The 12,156-nt window shown below is 42.0% G+C and overlaps 1 protein-coding gene across 1 annotated transcript in view; it reads left to right on the top strand.

The window, feature by feature from the left end:
* Positions 1–12,156, top strand: part of HMCN1 (hemicentin 1) — a 1,072,905-nt gene that overhangs the window by 636,310 nt on the left and 424,439 nt on the right. The window contains exons 52-53 of the mRNA XM_085601687.1: positions 6,286–6,431; positions 6,717–6,867. Coding sequence (XP_085457813.1) covers positions 6,286–6,431; positions 6,717–6,867 — 297 coding nt within the window. The remainder of the gene's footprint in view (positions 1–6,285; positions 6,432–6,716; positions 6,868–12,156) is intronic.

Below are 12,156 nucleotides of genomic sequence, written 5' to 3'. Positions count from 1 at the left end.
TCCTGAGGTACCTGTGAAGAAACAAGACTTCCTACCAAACTTTTGTCTCCTACAAACTCTCCTATACACTCTCCTACACTCTCCCCAATACTTTCATACTCACCCTTACTACCACAGCATGAGGATGATCTAGGGGACGGGGGTGGACACGATCAGGATCCTTTAGATGACCCTGATGATAATACTACTCCACCACAGGATGTATTGGATGATTACAACACTCCCACAGATCCTCTAGACATTCCTGACACATATGTACACCCATCTAGGCCATCCCCTCCAGACGACAATATACGTTTTAGTCAACTCATTAACAGGGCTGCGCAATATCATGGGGATCAACTGCATTCAGACCCCATGGAAGAGGATTTCCTACTTGAAATATTTGCTCAGTCACAAAAATCAATACAGACATTACCCATGCTTAAAGGTGTCATTGAACATGCACCAGACATATTTAAAGACCCTGTCAGGACCAGGATTCTCAATCCTCGGATCGATAAAAAATATAAACCTGCCCCTAATGATCCAATTTATATTAAAGGGCAATTCCCTTTAGATTCTTTAGGGGTCTCAAATGCAAGGAAACGTGCAAATTCCCAAACCTCTGGTGATGCTCCACCTCCAGACAAAGAGTCTAAACTGCTCGATGCATCAGGCAAACAAGTTGCCTCCCAAGCAGCCAATCACTGGAGAATAGCTAATGCACAAGCACTTCTTGCCAGATATGACAGGGCTCACTACGATGAGCTTGAAGACCTTATTCAACATTTGCCTGACCAATATAAAGCCAAAGCTAACGATCTGGTCCAAGAGGGCAAGTTAATTACAAATGCATCCATCAAATGTGCCCTCTAAGCAGCAGACACCTCATCTAGATCGGTCAACACCAGTGTCTTACTCCGCAGACATGCATGGTTGCGCATTTCCGGACTCTCATAGTTCCTACCTGTCTGAAACTCCATCACTACAGACAGGTGGGTAAGACAAATTATCCAGTATGGTTACTGCCTGGAACTTACTGCAACTCCCCCAACCATACCGCCCAAACAATGTCCAGTGTCCACGGAACATCTAACGCTCCTCAAACAGGAAGTTCTCTCACTTCTTCAAAAGCACGCAATAGAACCAGTTCCCCTTCAGCATCAAGAAACAAGGGTTTACGCCCTCTATTTTCTCATCCCCCAAAAAGATGGAACTCTCAGACCAATACTAGACCTCAGACCTTTGAATATCTACATACAATCAGACCATTTTCACATAGTCACTCTTCAACAAGTCCTCCTACTTCTACAGCAAGGCGATTTCCTTGCCACTCTAGATCTCAAGGACGCCTACTTCCATATTCCTATACACCCTGTTCACAGGAAATATCTAAGGTTTGTAGTGGACGGGCAGCACTTTCAATTCAAGGTCCTCCCATTCAGAGTGACCACAGCACCCAGAGTCTTCACAAAATATCTAGCAGTAGTAGCCGCCCACTTGCTTAGACAACAAAGCCATGTGTTTCCATACTTGGACGACTGGCTCATAAAAGCCAAGTCATACAGCCAGTGTGTTCACCACACTCACCAAACAATTCATCTGCTCCACAACTTGGGGTTCACAATAAACCTCACCAAGTCATATCTTCAACTGTCCCACATACATCAGTATCTAGGGGCCACAATAGACACTTCCAAAGCGCTTGCATACCCCAATCCAGTCAGAATAGCCAGTATGCAAACCCTCAGAACAAGATTTCAGCCCCAACACTCACTACCAGCTTGAGTGTTTATGCAGCTAATAGGAATGATGGCCTCATGCATTCTCATAGTTCCTCACGCAAGACTTCAGATGCACCCTTTACAAGAATGTTTAGCACATGAGTGGAACTAGGCTCAAGGTCAACTTTCAATTCTGGTGTTGGTGGACAGCCGCACATCGCTCTCTGCAGTGGTGGAACACACAAAACCTTTCCAAAGGGCGGCTGTTCCAAGACCCGGTTCCACAGATAGTGCTAACAGCGAACGCATCACTCACCAGCTGGGGAGCCCATCTCTTAAACCATACAATTCAGGGCAGGTGGACCCCTCAACAAAAAGTGCTCCACATCAATCACCTGGAACTACTGGCAATCTTTCTAGCATTAAAATCATTCCAGACGCATCTCAACTGTCCTTGTCCACACCAACAATATGACAGCAATGTATTAAATACAAAAACAAGAAGTAACACATTTTTTGCAGCTGTCTCAACTAGCGCAAAGCATATGGAGATGGGCCACCCCACAAAAGATATCCCTTCTAGCAGACCATCTTCCAGGGATACACAATCAGATTGTCAGGCTCTCCAATTCCGTATCCTCAGGGCTGTGCCGATGCTCAAAGGGGGCCCACCTCTGAATTGACCCAAGTCTGGAATGTGTGTATCTACACAGACTTTTGGGGCAATTGAGCGGGGGAAGGAAAGGGTGGGGACTGCGGGGAGGGAGAACTGTGGGGGAAACAAAGAGACACTGTGAATTTCTGACTGCTATTTCTTTCTTCTACCAATAAGCCCTTTTCCCCTGAACACCCCTCTATTCCACCCTTTCCTACCTGTAAAGAAAATAAAGGTAAAACAGAACACTTCAGAGGAGAGCTGAGGGTGACACCTTCAGAACAAAGCCCTATCGGGAGATAGAAACCAAGAAGGAATACGAGAGACAATTTCTTCTGATTATCCTCTTGTTAGTTTGTTCCTCAAAACACCCCCACCAAGGATAGGCACCACCTACCAGGAATTTCTGTTCAGCGTAACCTGGCTTAGTCCCGCTATGTCCTTCATTTCCCTCTCTGCGCTCTCTCTCTGTGGTATATGAAATATAGAAATAAAACAGAAACAGCGAAGAACATATACAAGGGTATGCTATTGTGCCAGGAGACCTCCTGACCGTTCAAACACAGGGGAGAAACGTTAGCCAGCACGTTATCCCTGTTAATCTTAAAGCTCCAAGTCGCAAATGATAGTAGTTCGATAATAATACACACGGTCTGTAAGAGCTGTGAAAAGGTAGTCAAATAGTGAGCGCCCTCACACAAGTGCTATGTAGACTCCGATTTGCATGGTTTGCCTTCGGAAAAACGAACACACGCATACACACTGAATGAGAGGGTTTCGTGGGCGCTATCACTCTCCCTGCATGAAACCATACCTGGTTTCGCCAACAGAGAGAACGCAGCCCAAGCGCCTCTACAGGCGTCAACACTCCTCTGCAGGAGACCGCTTCTCTCACGGGTCTCATCCAACAGAGGAGTTATTTGTAACCAGGGAACTCGTCACCAGTCACGAACAAGAATGGTGGTTCAATAGTTTTGTGTCCGTGACACTCTTACCACCCTGCGGAGCAGCCTGAAGGATCGTCCTGCTTACGAAAAGGATCTGGGTCGAATAATCGGCAGCGCAGCCCAGAGCTCAAGCGGCTTTAATTCCTGCTTCCGGCGCCGCCTTTGATGTACGTACGACGTGCATCGCCTTGCCTCATGGGTAATGTAGTCCCGCGGAGGTTTTCTGAACCGCCGGTTTCGTTCCGGCAGGGTAGGTAGCGTGTCAGCCGGCCACAACATCCTGACACAGATTGCGGATCTGTTCAGTCGTCAGACACAGCACATCCACAAATGGGAACTTCATCCACAAGTTCTTCATCCATTCTTTCACATGTGGGTCTACCCAGACATATATCTGTTCGCCCCACATGAAAACGCAAAATGCCCAACCTTTGCCGCCAGGTATCCACACCCATTGTCCAAGGGTAATGCAATATGGATAAACTGGTCAAGCAGATTTGCGTACGTTTTTCCGCCACTCCCGGTCATTCCATTAGTAGTGCGCAAGCTCAAACAACAATCAAGATGATCCTGGTAGCTCTAACATGGGCCCGGCAGCCATGGTTCACAATACTCCTGGAACACTCAGTAGTTCCACACCAAAAACTACAACTCTCCCCAAACTTTCTTACACAGAACCATGGGGAGATAAGGCATCCAGATCCAGCTCAACTAAACCTAGCAATCTGGCTCCTGATGTCCTAGAGTTCGGTTACCTCAACCTCCCACCGGACTGTATGAACATTATTAAAGAAGCAAGACGCCCTACTACTAGAGCTTGCTATGCTGCCAAATGGAAAAGATTCGTCATTTACTGCAATAACAACAAAATTGATCCACTTGATGCTTCAACTCAAAACATTATTTGCTATTTACTGCATTTACAAAGATGTAATCTGGCATACAGATCCATAAGACTACATCTTGCTGCCCTTGCCGCTTACCTACAAAACATACAACATTTGTCAGTGTTTAGGGTGCCTGCTATCAAAGCGTTTATGGAAGGCCTTAAAATGATAATTCCTCCCAAGATCCCACCCTCTCCAGTGTGGAATTTAAACATTGTCCTTACTAGGCTCATGGGTCCTCCATTTGAACCTCCGCACAAACGCGAACTGCAGTTCCTTACATGGAAAGTAGCTTTCCTTGTCGCAATCACCTCTCTCAGGAGAGTAAGTGAGATCCAGGCTTTAACCATACAAGAACCATTCTTACACATACATCAAAACTTGGTGGTTCTTGAAACAAATCCGAAATTCCTTCCGAAAGTAATCTCTGCTTTCCATCTTAATCAATCTGTGGAATTACCAGTTTTTTTCCCAAAACTAGATTCTGTAGCAGAGAGAACCCTTCACACACTTGATGTCAAAAGAGCTATGCTTTATTACATTGACAGAACTAAACCTTTTAGAAACACAAACCAATTGTTTGTAGCTTTCCCTCCACCTCATAAAGGGAACCCCATCTCCAAAGCTGAAATTGCCAGGTGGATAGTCAAATGTATTCAAATATGCTACCATAAGGCAAAACGCACGTTAACAATTCCCCCTAAAGCGCACTCAACACGCAAAATAGGGGCTTCCATGGCATTCTTAGGGAACATTCCCTTAGATGACATTTGTAAAGCAGCAACATGGTCTACAACACACACCTTCACTAAACAATATTGTGTAGATGTGCAAGCAAAACAGCAAGCTTCTGTGGGCCAGGCTGTTCCAAGAACACTTTTCCAAACCTCTGCAACAGATACAGGTGACCACCGCTAAGGGAGAGCACTGCTATACAGTCTATGCAAAAGTATGTATTCTGCAGCTCATATGCCTCGAACTGAAAATGCTACTTACCAGTATGCATCTGTTCTTGGCATGCAAAGCTGCAGAATACATACGCCCACCCGCCTCCCAGGTACCTCTAGCTGCTCCAGAATTATCTTACTTAGATACATTACACACGGACATCTTTTCTGTTTTCTTACAAACTCCATCATTTACCTTCATGGCGAAAAACAATCTAAAGATGGAGTCGATGCCCATGTGCACTATCGCCCAAAGGAGGAGTCACCTACATCGTGACTACAAAGACTTCTTCCAAGACAACAACAAAGTGCAAACATCCGAGCCTACCACCAGATGGCGATCTATGCAAAAGTATGTGATTCTGCAGCTCTACATGCCTAGAACAGATGCATACTGGTACGTAGCATTTTCCTTTTTTCTGTCTATCACTGCCAGGAGAGGTACAGAAAAAAATAATCACCCCTCACCCTGGGGGAAAACTCCCAAGGTGTGGCAATCATTCGTTTTTTGTTGTTCAGAAATAAACTCCGCTTTGGGAGTTTGTTTCTTAAAAAAACAAAAACATTTAAACACTTTGCTGAATAGCCATCAAAAGTGAAGGCAGCCTTCTACCAAACGTTTTGTACATTGAAATGAGCTGCTCGCCCAGTGGTCACTTGTTAATTTGGTGGAAAGTATCCCATCAGCATTACAGAGGTAATGTCCTTTGCCATCATGACAGACGGAGTCGTAAAATTCTAAATCAGGCCCACAGAGTTTTAATCTTTGTTGCATTTTTGGAACTCATATTTTTCTGTTATGTTAAAGTTTAACCTCACATCTAGGTGGCTCCCGCAGGCAAGAAACAGAGCAACATACTTCCTTTATCTCTGTCTGCATTTCTTATAAAATGACAAGCTAAACATTATGAAATGCAATTAATTACCAGTGGCTTAGATTAATTCAAAATTCCATTCATCAGTTCTTTTTATATCTATGCACTGCATATAAGGTGCACATTATTTGCAATGTAATTAATTCAATGTGGAGTGCATTAAGCAAGTCATGACTTGTTGCTGTAGCTGAAGGCTTCTGACAATGGTAGTTTACTAACTGATACATAAACTTGTACTAAATCGAAATTTGATGTTTCATTTTTACAGTCCCACCCACCATTAACAAAGGAGATCATGCAGCCATTGGTCTCTTCCCCAGAGAGGTGAAGATCAAAGTGAACAATACTCTTATCCTGGAATGTGAAGCCCAGGCAATCCCTATGGCCACTATCAGCTGGTACAAAGATGGGCAGGTGAGTTATGTACCTATGGCAAGCTGTGGTGGGCTAAAAAGTTGAGACTACATTCCGGCAGCTATATGTAAGTGGGGAATGTCACAGCTTTGTACTCCACAACTAGGTAAGTGAGCTAGACAGGCTCATTTTTTAAGAGGTCATTTTTTTAACATCACAGGGAGGCATCAGTTAGCTGTGGTCGAGTGTGTAAAGTCAAAATGAATGGCAGTTGATGATTATTAGCTGAACCTTCTTCATTTGTATGACTGATTCTGATATTTTAATTTTATTTTAAATTGACAGCCTCTGCAGCCAGATGGACACGTGACAATAGCAGTTAGTGGGCGAACGCTACTGATCAAAGAGGCACAAGTGTCGGACACCGGCCGATACACATGCGTGGCATCAAACATTGCAGGAGAAGATGAACTAGATTTTGATGTCAATATTCAAGGTAAGGAATCATATGGGGCTCCCTTTCATTACAGCATTGTGGCAGAGGGGTCTCTATATGATATATGTATTGAATGGAGGATAAGAAAAACACTGGATAAATTATTTATCGATATCAGCAGGAAAGATGCTTGCAAGAGAAAAATGAATAGGTAGTAAATGAAAATAAAGCACCGAGAGGCAGGACAGGGTGCACTTGAAAATCAGCACACTGTTCATTTTGGAAAAACATGATATGTAAAACAACTATTGAATACGATGACCACTCTGCTTTCTTAGGAGGTCTAAACAGCGTTAAACTTGACTATGGGTATCAAACGTATTTGAGAGGTACTTTTCATTGACTAACAATGACAAAGTGACACTGTTTTCTGAGTAAAAAAAGTTTAATTTCATTTTGTTTACACTTGATTAATTAAAATCAATGCATGTACTTGTTACACTATATATCTTTTTTGCAATGTGAAATAAAGACATAATCATGAAAACAAAGACATGCATTTCATTAAGTTATGTTCACCAGCTGGGTAGAAGGTGGGACAAATGCCTTCAAAATCTGAAATTTCAGAAATGGAGTGTTCAAAATAGGGTCTGTAGGGTCGAGACAGGCCATGATCAATTGCCTACATGACTGGATATTCCTATGATTGAAAGGTTGCTGGAGCAATTGCCTCCTTTCCTGCAGGAGAACCGGACAAATACATAACAAATAAATCATGACCTCTTTTGCCCTGCAATATAATCTGCAGTTTCTAATCTTACAGTTCTTCGCCCACACTGGGATATAATCAAGGGATGGGAAACAGTCATATATATATAGAAAACATTTTTGCTTCAAAGAAATTGAGTACCCAGTTCCTAGATACAGTTGACTTCGTGAGACAGTGTAATTATTTCGAAACATCCAAGCATAGAAGCTTTTAGCTAGAGTCACGTTTTTCTGTAGTCAAAACAGTTTCCTCATACTAGCATTCAACGTTTTTTGAAAGGTATTAAAAGTAAATGATGCATTCCAGAGAACCTCTAACTGTGGATTTTTCAGAGAGTTTTCAAGGTAATCTATTGCAAGGAAAATCTCAGTACCATTGCGACCATAGAAGTAGGTTCAAATATTCCTGTCTTTGGCTCTGAGCATGTGACAAAATTTTAGGAAGGCCTCTGGTCTTGCTAAGGTCTGCTTTTTAATTCCAAATTCAAGTCAGACTTCAACGGGTAAAGCCTGTTTCGGCTAGCCAAATAGCTGTTTTTATGTTTTAGAAATTATTTTATCCAGCATCGTACAGTCCCTGTCATACAAAGCCTCACTGCTGAAAGTAAGAGTCCGTAACAGTTTGGCTGCAGTGATTTTCTATGTGCACAAGCTTTGGCTTTGACAAGTAGTTTATGTGGAAGAAAGCTTCCTCTGGAGTTGATTGTCACCCGCAAGTATTTATTCTCTTGCCTGTCCTGATTTGTTAGCCATATAGGTGCCATGGCCACTCTTTCCTATTGTTTGTGTCTACCGCCATATTTTTTGTAGGTCAAAGTAATTTCCAGGTCGATAGTATTCCGCTAAACTGTCCAGTAATTTTTACAGACTTACTTTGGTATTAAGTACAAGAACCACATCATCCTCATATAGCAGGTTTGATAGTAAACCTTCGCCTAACTTTGGGGAATGTGGAGATCTGCTGGTATGTCTGCCAAATAGAGGTTGAACAGTTGAAGCGTCAATACGCAAACCTGCTTGAGATCCAATGAGGTGTTTTTTTCCGGGAGATACTGGAACTGTCTCCAATATTCACTCCTATCTAAGTGTTGCTATATAAAGCCCTGACCAATGGCCCTAGAACTCCCCAGTTCACCAACTTTTCCCAGATTTTGTTCCTGGGAAAACAATCAAATCCAGTTTTGAAGTCTGGAAAGTAAAGGTGTAACAATGTAGTGTTTTGTTGATAATTAATGAAAGTGCCTAAAGGTTGGCTGATGTTCCAGTTACTCAACAGAATCCGGTTTGGTTAATTGGGATAATTTTATTTTTTCTTTTCCTTTGCACAACTAGCTAGATCTTGCAGAAGTAGTGCAGCAAAGTATTTTGCGTCATTGTTGAAGAGTGCTATCATGCGATATTTTTCAGCTAGAGATTTTTCACCACCCTTATAAATCAGATGAATGATTGATCTTCCTCAAGAGTCTGGTACCTTCTCACTTTGGAGAATATGATTGAATAGCAAGGTCAGTCTGTTTTGTCAGTACTCAGGATTAACTTTAAATAGAGCTTGAGGGATGCTACTAGGGCCAGGTGCTCCTACACAACGCTCTGCAAGGATTAGTTAATTAGCTTGATCTGAGATGTATTTTATTGCTTCTTCACGACTGTTCAAATGTAATTCTTTTGTTGGACTGTCTGAAGTTAACATTCAATTTGTATTGTGGAACTTTGCAAATTTCCATCAATTTTGAAATTGTATCCGCCTTCCCAGTGGCTAGCTGATTGTGTGAAAGTCATACCCATGTTATTTCAGCGATGTTCAAGTTAGTTGCTGTGTGATTACCTCTCTCAATTCAATTAAAAATTCTCCGGAATGCGTTGGAATTTCTGTCCTTACTTGCATAAAAAAGGTTTGCCCAGATATGTTCTTTCTGCTCGAGCAACTATGGCTTGTATGTAATATTGAAAAAGCTTCCACTTGAAGGCCTGGTGACCCCACCACAATGTTGCTGTTCCTGAGTTTCAAAAAGAGAAGGGAAATCACTCTCTTTAAAGGATTTCCCTTCCCCTACAACACTCACCTGGCATGACTTCATGCCGTAACTTCGCCACTAGTGAGAAGTGAGCAGTGTGAGCACGCGCACATCAATGTCATTCCAGTACGGTAACCAAGCATTGAAAATACAATAGGTCTCGCCTTTTATTAAGTTAAAGCCATTTGCTTTGCTATACAATACAATTAGCAAAGCAAATGGCTTTAACTTAATCAAAGGCGAGACCTATTTCATTTTCTATGCTTGTTCTTTTTCCATAGGACTTTTTGTTTATTGCTCTGGCAATCCTTAGTTTATTAATTTTGTCTCCATAAGTATGGTTTGTTTTCAACTTCCATACTTCCTGGTTCATCTTTCGTTTAGCCATTCTGAGTGTCTTTGACAGTCTTTTCAGAGAATTTTTATGTTGTCACATTCTTTGAGTTCCCTTTAAATTGGAATTAGGAACATTTGCCAATAGATTTATAGTAAATTGCTCCCAGACTAGAGAAGGGTTGTGCTTGATATTTTGCTAGGATTCTAGAAGTACTTCTGTTTTTGCTTCAATGCAGTCTATTAACTGGTCACTCCACTGCAGGGTTTTGTGATTTTCCATGTATACAATACCAGCAAGAATGTTGGCTGAAATACATGCGAACAGTTTGGCGGTCTGCTCGATCTTTTGTGGAAGTGAACACTTTTGGACCTTTGGTTTATTTTAATAGTCCTAATGTAGCTGAAAAGGGGCAGACATAAAGTCAAGAACTGAGTTGGTAGCTGAAGTATAGTGTGTCCATGCTGAAGGCTTATCCTCAGACAATCTGCCATTTATTAATCTCACATGAGCAATCTCTGTAATAAAGCATTCACCTGCTTGATGCTTTTATGGAAAAGGGTCATGGGGAGGGTCGGATATTCCAAAGCAGATCTTGAACTGGAAATATATCATCAATCAGTGAAGTACAGAATAAGTTAAAGTCATCTGATAGCTGACTACGGCAATAAGGTGGGCATCGGCAGAATGATATTGTGAAGTATTTACAATAAATGTTTCCAATTTGTCCTGCTCTGCTCTCCACCATTGACACAATAGTCAATCCTCCAGGTTCAATATGAATGGAAAAAGCATGGTGAGTTATAGTTACTGTTGTCTGGTTAGCGAGCTGAAAAGAGTGTGTACGGAGGTGTGCACCTTCTAATAATTTGAAGGTGGTGAATAAATTGTAAATGAAAGTTATAAGTATACTGTAGAATTTCTAATGTTTGTGTAATTTAAGTTTGGATAGTATAGGGAAAAAAGTTTTCCTAACTAGAACTAAGCTTTAGCCTTTGTTTTTTTAATTGAATCCAGTGTCATTGAGTGCAGTGTCATTATGTGGAGTGTCATACAGTAAAGTGAAGGTGAATGGTGTAAAGTCTATTGTCGTAGAGTGGAGTTTTGTAGAGTGAAATAAAGTGAAGTAGAGTAGAATGGAGTGGCATAATGTACAGTGTAGTAAAGTGTTTTATAGTGTAGTAGGATATAGTGGAGTCAAGTATTGTAGAGTGGAGCGGCAATTTGTACAGTGGACTGGTGTGCTGTACAGTAGAGTAGGGTGTCATAGGCTGTCATAGAGTGTAGTAGTGTGTTTTAGAGTGGATTAGGATGAAGTAGATTGTCATAGAGTAGAGTATCTTCGAGTGGAGTGTCGAAGAGTACAGTGGTGGAGAGTGTTGTGGAGTGCCGTGCCATATGTAATGGAGTGGAGTATCGTGGAGAGAAGTGAAGTGGCTTGTCGTTGAGTGTCGTACAGTATATTATAGTGTCATAGAGTGGACGGGCATAGAGTGGAGTAGAGTAGCATCAAGTGTAGTACAGTGTTGTAGAGTGGATTTGCATACAGTGGAGTAGAGTGTCGGACAGTGGAGCAGTGTAGAGCGGAGTATGGTACAGTGGTGTGTAGTGAGATAAAGTGTAGTAGAGTGGAGTATAGTGGAATGGAGTACACTGGAGTGGCGTTGCATAGAGTGGAGCAAAGTGTCATAGAGTGGAGTGGCATGTTGTAGACCATAGTGGTGTGTAGTGCAGTAGAGTGGAGTAGCATAGCATACACTTGAGTAAAGTGTCATACATTGGAATACGGTGTTCTACAGGATAGTGTTGTAGCATATCATGCAGTATTGGAAAGTGTTGTAGACTACAGTGGAGTAGCGTTTTGTAGAGTGGAGTGGTGTACAGTACAGTACAGTGTTGTATAGTGGATTGGTATACAGTATAGTGTAGTAGCATATCATGCAGAATTGGAAAGTGTTGTAGACTACAGTAGAGTAGAGTTTTGTAGAGTGGAGTGGTGTACAGTACAGTACAGTGTTGTAGAGTGGATTGACATACAGTGTTATAGAATACAATGGCATAGAGGGGCGGACAGTGGAGTAGTGTAAAGTGGAGTGCATTGGCATACAAATCGTTGCGAACAGTGTTGTGTAGTGGAGTAGAGTAGAGTAGATTGTTGTACAGAGTGAAGAGTGTTGTTCAGTGGCATACAGTATAGTACAGTGTTGTACAGTGGAGTGTAAGAGTATTGAT

The sequence above is a fragment of the Triturus cristatus genome, chromosome 4_2 (genome assembly GCF_964204655.1).
Source record: "Triturus cristatus chromosome 4_2, aTriCri1.1, whole genome shotgun sequence".
Taxonomy (NCBI): domain Eukaryota; kingdom Metazoa; phylum Chordata; class Amphibia; order Caudata; family Salamandridae; genus Triturus; species Triturus cristatus.
The sequence above is the reverse complement of the archived record's forward strand: the minus strand, read 5'-3'. Positions and strand labels throughout refer to the sequence as shown.